This window comes from Nyctibius grandis, chromosome 21, assembly GCF_013368605.1.
Source record: "Nyctibius grandis isolate bNycGra1 chromosome 21, bNycGra1.pri, whole genome shotgun sequence".
Taxonomy (NCBI): Eukaryota; Metazoa; Chordata; class Aves; order Nyctibiiformes; family Nyctibiidae; genus Nyctibius; species Nyctibius grandis.
In genome coordinates this window covers 7,588,826-7,601,074 of record NC_090678.1, presented here as the reverse complement: position 1 = coordinate 7,601,074, position 12,249 = coordinate 7,588,826, and the positions used below count along the sequence as shown (strand labels likewise).

General features: G+C 40.8%; 1 protein-coding gene across 9 annotated transcripts in view; it reads right to left on the bottom strand.

Annotated features, from left to right (window-relative positions):
- The window catches only part of PRRC2C (proline rich coiled-coil 2C), a 75,266-nt gene that overhangs the window by 9,663 nt on the left and 53,354 nt on the right, over positions 1 to 12,249 (bottom strand). For 3 of the 9 annotated variants that reach the window (XM_068417024.1, XM_068417029.1, XM_068417025.1), the window contains 7 exons: positions 10,788 to 10,889; positions 6,450 to 6,663; positions 5,287 to 5,490; positions 4,486 to 4,607; positions 3,768 to 3,904; positions 1,505 to 1,739; positions 923 to 1,045 (listed from right to left, as the gene is read on the bottom strand). In XM_068417024.1, the coding sequence (XP_068273125.1) occupies positions 923 to 1,045; positions 1,505 to 1,739; positions 3,768 to 3,904; positions 4,486 to 4,607; positions 5,287 to 5,490; positions 6,450 to 6,663; positions 10,788 to 10,889 (1,137 nt within the window). Of the gene's footprint in view, positions 1 to 922; positions 1,046 to 1,504; positions 1,740 to 2,227; positions 2,311 to 3,767; positions 3,905 to 4,485; positions 4,608 to 5,286; positions 5,491 to 6,449; positions 6,664 to 10,787; positions 10,890 to 12,249 lie in introns of those variants that run through there. The other 6 variants (XM_068417027.1, XM_068417026.1, XM_068417028.1 and 3 more) reach the window with 6 other exon arrangements.

Sequence of the window (12,249 nt, the reverse complement as noted above, 5' to 3'; positions counted from 1 at the left end):
AGAATGAGATGATATTCTTCTGATACGAAAGACCTACTAGGGTTCTGATTTGAAGGATAACATAGATTAAAAGTATAGAGACAGCCAAGCTTGAACACATTAAAAGCACTAACCCTTCTAAAAGGTCCTTAAAACTTTATACTAGATTTCCAACAGATGAGATCCAATTTTTTAAGACTCTTCTAGATGTCTGTCTTGGCAACTTTTCATGCGCTTGAAGTAGGTTATTATAATAGATCAGTCCATCATAAGCTTTTTTTAAAAAAGCCACTTAAAAAAATGGAACCAGAAGACAGAAACCACTAGACAGCATCCTGTAAATATGACAGAATGCTTGCACACAGCAAATTAACAGTTCTTTCACAAAAGAATTCAAAAAACTTAAAATCACTGGAATTATTACACAAACCTCCTGATGCAGGTTACTGGTTACTGACTTGGCTGTCTTGTTTGCCTGTATGAACATCTATCTGCTGACTTCTCATTTGTTTTCTACATATTTGATATCGTTGATGTACACAGCAGCTCTGAGCTTTCATCTCAATGAGATCTGGTGTCAACAGTTAGGCTGCACTAAGCACCTGGAGTTTGTGTCTCTCCACCATCACTGATACCTGCCCTCATACAGGCAGCATATGCCTCAATCAATTAGCAACATCACTGTGCCAACTAAATCTTTGCCTGTCACTGGAAAATGAAGAGAAGGATGCCAGAGACAAATGATCAACATGAACTGGTAGGCCACCCAAATTCTCAGTAACCCAGTTTTTCAGTGCTGCTGCAATAGCTCTCCTTTGATACCAATTTTAGATTCTTGCATTTTAGAAGAATTAAAGATTCTCAGCCCCCACCTCCACCCCCATCCCACAAAAGCCATCATCAATAACATGCTTTTAAGAAGAATACAATTTAGGAAATTTACCATGCCATAGTTTACCTGCTGGAGAGCACTGGGAGACTGTGCAGTGTTGTAGAAATTGCTCTGGCCAGGCTGTTGAACTTGCCCAGAGTACAGATTTGAAGCCTGAGTGAGTGTAGCTCTGGCCTAGGAAGAGTGAGAGACACCATTACATTAAGAATACTTAGGAGACCAGTTCTGAGACAGCATGGCACATCATTCTGTATTTCAACCAGTACAGTAGAAGCCACAGCATATGAAGCTGACAACCTGAAGGTTTCAGCTTGTGACAAAGCTCTCATTTGCAAGAGGCAGAATAGCCCTTTATCACCTACCGTAACAGAAATTAAACCTGAAGCTCCAATTAGTGATAGAAGTGCAAGGAGCCCTGTAGTTTGGGGAACAATCCTCAATTCAGAGATTATGCTAATGTACCTTTATGAAATGAAAAGAAATTCCCTTCCAAGCATCTTGTTTCCTGACACCTTGACTATCGTGTAATTATCACAGAGGTGGGCTTATCCCAAGCTGAGCAATACTTGATTTATTACTGCATTATCTGTATCAAACTGTCACAGAAGTTTTGCATTTTGGAGCATTTCCTACCTGGAGAATGTGTGTATCAATAAGCTGAGAGCCTCCCAGTCCTGAAGCTTGACTAAGTTGATGTTCGTATAAGATAGGAATAGGTTGTGTATTAGAAGTCTGTTGAAATGCCAGGCTTGACTGTGCCTTAGCAAGCTCCTGGTGTTGCACTGCTGGGAAGTTGTGTAAGGCTGTGCCAGACAGAACTACTGGTGATGGCTGAGACAAACCACTTTGCATAAAAGCTTGCTGGGATCTGCAAAAGATTGAAGCATTATAAAGAAAAATGCAGAAAGAGCTCAACAATGAGCTGTCAAAAATTCAGAACACAGATTATATTCTTTAAATGGAATTAGAACAAACACTTAGCTCTACTGAACAGATTTTCACCTTAGAAAGGTATATTTTTCTATTTACTCTGCACACAACAAAATCACAGATGCTACTGAAGGCCACAGGAAAAAATGACTACGCTTTTTGTTTACATCTTAAAATACACTTAGCTATTTAGATGTGCATGCCAAAATAGTTTTTGCATAACTTAACTGTAACATACAGAAGCTACCAGTTCTTAGTTCCTGTGCTATAAGGTAGGATGGTGGAGCACATGTTGAGTAGTTCCACTTAGTAATAAAGTAAACTGCTTTGTTCTCTTGACTTCACAGATCTCTACAGTCCAACTTTTAATACTTACAGGTTAAATCACTGGATGCTGACAACTGGAGTTTCCAAATGAATGCTTTGGCTTCAAAATAGTAACACAGCCAGACACTACAGCCTTTAATTTTAACTAGATATTCAATGGCCTTGTCACCAGCATGGGGAAGCTGCAGTTTGTTTAAAAAACAAAGACCAAAACCAGTACAGCAAAGCACCACAACAGATAGGTTGTTTTAGTCCATCAGAAGTATTTATCCATACATTTCCATTAAGAGCTTGCTGAATAGTCACCTTCAGACTGAACAATCAGAGTTTTTAAATAAATGCCCCTCTCAAACCCCTTCAGCTCAGGAGAGTGTTTTTGATGTAAAGCCACTTTTCACTTTATCACTTGGTTGCTATGTACCAGCATAGCACTGGCACTGTTAATCTGTTAGTGGAGTGGCCATGTGCTTGCCTGACAGAACACCCGGGTTAGCTTTGCTCTGTACCTTTCCTCAACTGCAAAACATTTTTACAGTTGCACTCTGAGCACTGGTGAGACTTTTCCAGAATGTATGCAGAGGACTGTCTTCAATGTAGCCAAAAACATTTTCACAAGCTTTTTTTTTTTTTTTTTTTTAAAAAAAAACAGTGACCAGGACATCTCAAAGCTTATCCTCCCCTGCACCTTTAAAGGTGTGGGAAAAGTATTCATACTCTTATAAATAGCACAACCCAAAACTCCATTAATACTGGGTTTGTGCATGACCAGATCAGCCAGAAGCATTTATTTAATCTGGACTGCATGCCAGACTGATTGTGTTTCTGCAACTAGCCAACTGTTTGCAACAACTTTTGTCAGCTGTGGCAGGACAAGCAGTATTTGGTCCAACAGAGTCAGCCAAGCACAGTCAGGATACACATGTAGTCAATTAAACCTGCTGTGACTTCAGCCTTCTACACTGCAACAAGCAGGTTTTTCTACAGCACATGCAAACCCCTGTAATTAAATATCCAAAGAAACTTTCTCAAAGTGAAACTAACAAAATTTTTCAGAATTACACCACTGTGAATCAGTTTTGACAGGAACTACAAAGCAGCTTTGGAAAGGCTTCTGGTGGAAATTTGTCTGGCTATCAATGACATTTGAGAAATACTGGTCTTCCTGTTATCTTTTGTAGCAAACAGAAAGCATTTATTCTAAAACCCTGTTACCCCAATGCATCTGACATTAAGTTTCTACCACCTATGGGGTTCAAACTAGGATTTCAAAGTGTTTCAAGACTCCAGTGTTGGTTTGATTAGAAAATAACAAACTAATTACTGAATTAAAGGGACAGACTCCTCTTTTTCTGTTCTCTCAGTATGAAAGACTGATGTTTTCAGCTTTTTAGCCTCATTTCCTAAAGATACAAATATCATGCAGAATGTTTGAACCTACAATTTCACAACTACATCTGCACAAGCAGACTGACCAGACAATCTGCACATAGAGTTCTCAGCTGGACAAACAGACGAAATAGTTTTTGGGGAAGACAGGAAGATGAGGCAGGTATTGAGCACACAACACAAGTCTGCAGGGAAGCAAGTTCTATAAATTCTGCCACCCAAAAAAACAAAGAAATTTGCATACGCTACCTACCTATAAGGTTGTAAGGAGGAGTTGAACAACTCTTGGGCTTGTGAAACAGGTGGTGCTGCTCCTAAACTCAGCTGAGCTTGATGCTGTCCTTGCAGAGGTGCATAGATGGGGATGGGGATCTGCTGAACTGAAGCAGGCTGCATAAAACAGAAACCATTAAATATCCAAGGACAAAAGTCATGTAGAAAAGCTACAGTTAAATGTGTGCCAGGATTTGTGTACCATTATAAAAAGTAAACAAAGAATGTCAAATCCCAAGGCTGCACACAGAGCTGGTATTGCTCCCATTCACAAAATTACTTTCTCATTGAATTTTACACTTTTCCTTGCAAATAACCAGCAGAAACTGAATGAATCATTTAACTGGCATACAAAACAACTGCACAAGATTGTATACAATTTTGTACTACAAAAGTTGAATAAGCCTGCACTAACATGGCCATATAAACACCTCCCGTGTATATGTACTTTTACATAAAGTATATTTGTGAGTGAAAGCTTATTCTCTCAACTTACATGACAAACACTTTAATTCTCAGGAACAGTAGAGATCAAACACCGCCTGCACGCACCAGAATGAAATGGCAAGGGCAGGCATGACCTCATTTTTGCAGACTCTTTCATCCCACTCTCCCCTGCTGCCATCAGCTCATCAGTAGAGCTTTAGAGACTATATGGACAGGGAAGGGAAAAAAGAAAAAAAGAAATCCCCAAATACCTGAGAAAGCCCTGGTTGAAAGCCTTGCTGTTGGGCCAGAGAAGGTGGTGCCAAACGTGCATGTTGGGTATTGAATAGATGACTTGTATCCATATAAAATGCTGGGATTTGAGCTGCAGTACCTCAGGAAGAACAATACAATTAGTACCTGATTCCAAACATCTTCCTGCTAGAAAGCTTTTCATCAAGAGTTAGAGATGCAGCCACTGTCACAGTACTTCTCAGTGTGACAGCTACTAAAGGGACTGGGAGAAGAAACAGAACTGAAGAGCTGGGTGCCTAACCAGCTTCGGTATCTTTTCCAATTCATCCCCAGAATCTATCAGTCTTGCATATGCATCTTCAGTCCCACGCAATTTTTGGGGGACGAGCAACAGATTCTGGCCAAAATAGGTGTTTGGGTGAAGGAAGGGGAAGAACACTGTATACTGTCATGCAGTTTAGGTTAACTAAGTGTAGGGTTTTCTTTAAAGAAAAATGCCATGATTCTAAACTATTGTAGCACTTCAAGAAAGAAGTCAAGACTAAGTCATCCTTGATCTTAAACAGTGATTTAAAATTCTGCAACAGAAAAATGGTACGTCAAGAAATTCAAACTTACAAGCTAACGACACATCACCTTTACACTTACTGCTAGAAACCGGCACATTTAGAGTACAACATAATTAGTGAATATTTTCTTACAGAATGCTCTCCATCATTCTGTCTTTACTGCAGATAAAACCAGAACTGAACTCAACTTTCCAGCTTCAGAAGTCCAAAAAAGCAGACATGTGGCTTCTCAGCCACAAACACTATTACCTGCTGCAGACTGAGACACATAGACCTGGGGACTTTGCTGTTGCTGGGCAATGAGGGATGGCATGCAGCTCAGCTGGGAAAAGTGACTGGCAGAAGCTAGGCTGCTTGTCTGCAACTGCTGTGGTTTCACTTTACATATATTAGGAGGGTCTGAGGTGCTTGCAGTCTTCGTACTCAGTGAAGAGGTCGTGTATGTTCCAGCTCCTAGAAGGAGAGAAGCAAGTGCTACATCACAAAACAGCTAAAGATATTTCAAAGCCTCATCTTTCAGTGGTCAAAGTTTTAGGACAGCTATGCAAGCACAGACACAACTGGTAAAGAACAAGGAAACCTAATGCAGCTGTTTCCATCAACACAAGATGGACAGGGGGGCTTCTGCTACGTTCACTACAGGAAGCGCTGCAACCATAATACATCTCCCTTCTCAAATATAGGAGCATATAAAAATACTGAAGTAGACGTCTTGGTTAGTTATGCAACAAAATATTGCAACGTACTGTGGTTGTGCCTCTCATGGCTGAGAGCTCGGCTCCAAAGAAAGGTCTTTTTCAAGCACTTCAGCTGAGATTTGGGCCTACATTCTAATATTCCAAGGTGTGAAGATTTAACCAGATATAGCATCTTTTGTTGGCTGCAAAGAACCAAGGTGGAAGCCAGCCCTGTTTGTCGAGAGCTGCTGAACATCTGCTCTGCCTAGTGCAGAGGGGTTTTAGTATGAGCTGTCGAAGCTTTGACTCCAAAAGCAATAGCACAAATGAAAGTAAGACTGTGATTAGCTGGATATCAGAACTATCATCTGCTCCAAAATCTACTTGCTTGCCTTCATTCAGCTGATCAAAACAAAACCAGCAAGGTAGCCAACAGGAGAAGTTTACCTCCTCTTTCAAGTCCATGTAAGTAGCATAGGCTACTACTAGCATAGTCCATATAAGTAGCATAGAGAGATGTCTTAATATTCTTTTCAGCTGACTGAAGTGAAACAGCAAGTATCTCCTTGTTAATTAAAAAGTATTCAGGAAGCTGCTGTTCAGATCCAACATTCTATACTAGCATAAAGCTTCTGCTAGCTTTGCATTAAACATAATTCCAAAGGGAATCTAATGTCTTGGAAAACATAACCGAGGAGCAATACAACAGGATACTCCAATCTTGACATCTGGTACCTGATAGCGAAGTTGTCGGTGTAACTGACGCCACAGGAATAGGAGGCATTGATGCACTAGAGAAAGAGCTGTAAGTACCACTGCTTGGCCCAGTGTTGCTGCCGCTGCTGCTACTGCCACTGCCACCAGCAATGGGAGATGCTGCTGAGGTCACTGGCGAACTCTTCTCCCCCATGTTTGGGGAATTCTCCCATGCTTTGCGTGCAGACTCCATCTATTTAAAAGAAAACAAAATTTCCTCATATATTAGGAAGTCTCAACTAGTCAGTCTTCCTCTTTTAACAGTTCTTTTTAGTTCAAAAAGCAATTCAGGCTTCATGCGAGCCTCTTTTTTAAGTCACCATAATCGTGCAACTCCGTTCATGCAAAAAGCAAACAGCCTTAGGTTGGAGCTTCTTATCTGTTCCAACTGCACACGTGCACAGTTCATCATCTTAACATTCAATGCTCAAAAGAGAATTCGCTCACACTAATTTGGCTTGGTTTTGTTTGACATGAAGAGCAAAAGACACAGTGAGCAAAAGGAGGGTAAAAAAATCCTCTAAATATTTCCATCAAGTCCTTTACTTACAAGTTATCTGGGCCATTTAAATGAAACAGACCCTTGCTTTCTTGGTAAATCATCCACTCTGAGTGACCACCAAAAATATCTAATGCACACTTCAGTAAACATGAAAGTAGTCAAGTTTAGACTTCCAACACAAGTGCTGTTCAAGAAGCCATCACGAGCTGACACAGCTTATGCACACTGCTTTGCTTTAATGCTTAAAATGCTTCATGATCCTCTACTTCGCTAATAATTATAAGTTTAAGTCTTGTACAGCAAGGAAGATGAAACTTTAATTTAAATATTTTATACAAATTTCTCTTCCACCAAAAGTGGAAAGAAGTATTGTTCTACTGCACCCAATACCAATCTAATTATTGCTACATTAGACACACAATGCCAAATCTTTGAACTGGGACACTTCTGAGGGACTATTGAAAAGTGAATGTCAATGCTCAGTCTACACCCACTAATTTAAAGGCTCAAACACAGTCCATGGAGTTCTCTACAGCCTTCAGCTGTCCTCAGTTGAAACAAAGATTTTGCTAGCAGAGCTGGATGCCTTAGGCTGAAATTGTTCACCTGGCAGACTGTAAGCTTCTCAAGGCCAGGTGCTGTCTTTAACGATCTAAGTAAAGGGGCAAATACATATTCACCAACAAATCTGACCTCACCACCTGGATCAGCAGAGCCCCCAACTGGAACCTGCAGTCTGAAAGTCATACTTTCAACCTACCCTGTTTTACATGAGTGAGGCACTGTCTGGACAGACCACACATGAGTGTCAGGTTATTTGTCCAGATGCTTCAGAAGTGATAAAGCAAGCAAAGCAATATCCAAAGAAGTGAGTAACAGGTGTATTGATCACTCCTGGAAAGTGGAGTTCTGTACTCCTCAAGAGAGTAAAAGGGGAGGAGGGTAACTTTGTTACACATTAAATCATTTGGAGGTAAGTCACCTATTTTCCTTTTTGAGACCATTCCCCCCCCAGCAATTGTTCTCAGTTTGCCCTCCACAACATTTTCCTCCAAATTGGTTCTGATTCTTGCAGACAAGGCAAACTTCTGCTGGAAAGGATTTTGCTTAAGCAGGAGTACAGGTAAGACTAGAGGCTCCTTTCTGAACACCACAGGCTCTGGTAAGTCAGGGTAACGGTCTTGTACTGCACTGGTGTTAGGAGAAAGTGAAGAAATACCTGCCAATCTCTGAACAGAGAAGATGTAGAAGCTTTGTTCACTGAGTTTCATGATGTCCTGGAGAAACTATTGATAGCAAAAGCTAGAGTCTACATACTGCATTTTGTCTTCCAAACCTAACCACTGCCAGGATCCCAGATCATCCCACACCCCTACCGATCTGCAATAAAGGGCATGTAACAGAGTCACAAGTTTTCGAACAGCTTTGCTTTTAGAGAGCTCCTTAGCAATCTCTAACTTCTTAAGCCAGAAAAAAAAAATGCAAACCAGACTGGTACTCTAGAAGTTCCTATGCAGCACCACCTACAGACCAGATATGAAGGAGTAAGAGGCTCTAAATTAAGCAAAGCTGCGGAAAGCACTGTATTTTCACTGCTTACTTAGTTATAGGAAAAGGAGAGCACAGGCTGGAGATCATGGTTGCTTGAGGCTTCTCTTCACTGTTGATCCATTGGGGCCTTCACATTGCAATAATGGTCCAGTACATATTACCCAAAAACTTAACTGGAGACAAATACCAATGTGCGTATCCTTAGATATGTCAAAGTTGAAGCGATCAGAAAAAGAAAGTCGAGAGATGTCAGATTCTGGACCAGATGCCTACACAGGAACCTCAGATAGAACCTCAGAACATGGAAGAGGGCCAGGCAGCTCAGTTTCAGATTGCTTGGGACATTCTTTTGCTCAGCTCCTTACCTATCAATAGTCCTATCAGCTAAGTCCTTAAGAGGATGTCTGCCTTAGTAAAGGTGTCTTTAGCAAAGCTACTCCAAGGAAACAAGATGCCAAGTAGTGGGAGCAATTGTGGCTGAGTTCCCCTGCTGAGTTTCCTCACAGACAGCTTTCTGTGATAGGGGACAGAGGAAAGAGGAGATGCGTTATTCCTTTACGGAGGCAGAGCCTGGAGATTTTGTTCTTTTAAGGGAAGGAAGGAAATGCTTTCTTCTCTGCTGCTCCAAAAGCAACTTTTAAAAGAAGCAAGGATTATATTGAAGAGGATGACAAAGAGCAGCTCTGCTCTGTCTGAACCAGAAGACCTGTTGTGAAAGTGATAGTCTCAATGTGTGCTTCAAAACAAGTTTGTTGCCTTCAGCATTTGCAAAAAGGAGGTAGAGTTCTAGTGGCTGGAACAGAGACAAAGCTGCTTCCAAATGCCTTTCCATTCAGATTTTGGTCAGCATTCTTCAAGGTAGCCTCAAAACACAGATCTTTGACATATTTTGTTGGCACACATCTAAGAGCCGCCATCCACTGAGAAAGCAATCAAACCACCGACACCAGAACAGCAGAAAAAGAAACTGCAGGATGACACAAACACAGCGGTTTGCTCCGTAACTGAGCAGTGTCACATTCTTTGCAGCATCATGCTATAGCAACATTCCTACCTGTACAACATGTGAATCAAACATCTAGCTGCTAAACAGAGACTGCTATTTTAGAAAAATGCTGTCAGGCGCCAGAAAGTCAGATTATGGTAACTTATTACATGAGAATGCAATAGAAAACCAGATTTTTCTTAAATTACTTGTCCCTCTCCAGCCCTCTCCCCATTTTTGCTGGTCTATTGTTTTAAAGTGATGTCACATTTTTTCAGGAAGTGTTAACAAAAGAAAAGCAAAGATTTAACAAGAGATCATTAATAACTATCATCTGTAGAGAACACGAGCAAGCAGCTGTCAAACTATGCCAGCGAGATGCCAAGTCTCACTGGGATTGACAAGCAAGTTTCTCCAAAGTGTTAGTTCTGCATCCAATCCCTAGTTTCATTCCTTCTTTTAAAAATTTAGAGAAACTAAGTTCAAACATCACTCTTCCTTAATACTAGAAGCAGCAACAATATTTCTACTGGTTCAGTCACCTGCAGTCACAATCACAAAGCCAATCTAGGACAGACACAAAAAAAAAAAGACCAAAAACTTCAGTAGCAAAGCTAAAGCCCAACTCTATGTTAGTGAGTTATACAACACACACAGTCCAAAATCCAACAAAACGGGAAACACCATTCAAAATATTCTACACATTTGCTCTGCACTGGAAAGCAGAAAACAGCAGAACATTTATAACACAACAAAACACGTCCTGACTAGCTGATCAAACTGCCCTTCATAGACAACAACACATCACCTACATTTCATTATTTAGAACTTCAGCTATCCAACTCAAAACCACATTATCACTGCACCAAAATCTTACAGCTAAGAAGAAATCAAGCTTGGCTTACCAAGCAACTCCTTACAGCCTTTAATACCAAACCAGGCAACTTAAAGCTAAACTCTCAAAAAACCTCAGTCAGATTCTGATGGTTTCTCATGAACACTATGGTACAATGCTAAAATGCCAGGATTTTTTTTTTTCAGGGCAGTGGGAGCCAAGATTGGTTGAGATGCCAAGTGTTAATGCAAAACGGGGTTAGAGATTTATAATTCAAATGCATCCTTTGACAGAGTCTTGTGTTTCAGCCATCTGTTTATATGCAAAAGCAGTTCAGCAGAGGAAACAAAGGAAGGCTCTAAAAAAAAGGTTTACCAGCAAGTTCTCCATTAACTTTTTCCCCTGCATGCAAGAAAACGACCCTTAGAGGGATGTGGTACATACCTTGAGGGTGAGGTCGACGGTAGCGGGAGAAACTGGAGTTAGGCTGGAGCTCTGTTGTAGAGTCTCCCTCCTAGGGAGGGGAAGGGTGTGGGGCAGGGGCACCTGAAAGGCAGGCAACACACATCACATTCTAACTATGTCTACTATAAAAGCCCCAGAAAAGCAAAGCTCAAGCTTTATTAAGTGAGCTACAATTTCTTCAAGGCTTGAGCATTTGGCAGGGAGTTTTTGATAAAATAAGGTGAAAATTTGGTAGGCGGGGAAAGGTCATTCAGCAGGTGCTGAGATGCTTCTCGTCTCTCTTTAAGAGGCTGAAGACTAAGGTTCTGAAGTGTCCATGTCTTCTGCATAAACAAATACCATTTTTCTGCTTTGGGATTTACTTTAAAATACCATTTCAGTTTACTGATATGCAAAAATTCTTCCCAAGCCAAGTTTGGCCCCTTTTGTACCAATACAGTACGTGGGCCTTTGTGACCTTGAGTTCTGAGATGCAGTTTATGAAAAGTGGAAGCTATAAACCTCCAAAGTCACAGGACCATGAAACAAACCAAAATAGATTTGCCATTCAATAACTGAATTCAGTTATCTTCTCTTCCAAAAGATGAAAGATATGAAACTTAAGGAAATAAACTTGACATAATGCTATTGCTAACGTTGCCTAGAAAACATTGATGGATTTCCTAGAAGTTTTAAATTAAATGTATCAAAAATACTGCAGCGGCCAGTCTATTACTTCTGACCCTTTCTTTCTCCATTCAGAGTACAGCTAATGGACTTCCACTGGATGAGATAAGGCTAATCCAAGACAGAGATATTGAAGCTTTGAAGCAGGTGATAGCACAGATCCTTTGTGGCCAGGAGCCCCCATTTCCTGTGTTGCAAATCCAACTCCAACACTCACAGGGGAGCATACTCTAACATCTCTAACAGAATTCAGTCTTCCACACTAACCACCAAAGGCACAAACCACACCACCACCAGAAAATCCAGCAGAAGAGTAAGTTCAACCAGTATTACCTCAAAAATGCATTAAAGAATGCTGCAGTAAGCTGAAAAGCATTTCTTAGATGGAATTCACAAGACATTCTCATAAAAACCTGAGATCCTACTGTATGATTCTTTCCTCCCACAATCAACAAGTGACTCAGCTCTGAGCTAATTCTATTTCTGCTACTCAAACAACAAAAAATCACAAGATCCAAGTTCCCAACCTGATATCCCAGCACACTCAAGACAAACTTGACTTCGCTACAAGTCACAACCCCGCTGGTCCTCTCAATCGCTACACCATGCTCACACAGTCAGGATCATTGGCTTTATGAGGACCATAAACATCTCAGATCTGTAGCAACTGAAGAACTAGGAGCCTATCTGCTTTCAGAAACCATTAAGCTGCTCCCTTTCCATGCAGTTGCTGTGATTTCAGGCTACAGTTCAAAGCTGCTTTCTTTGTAAAAGC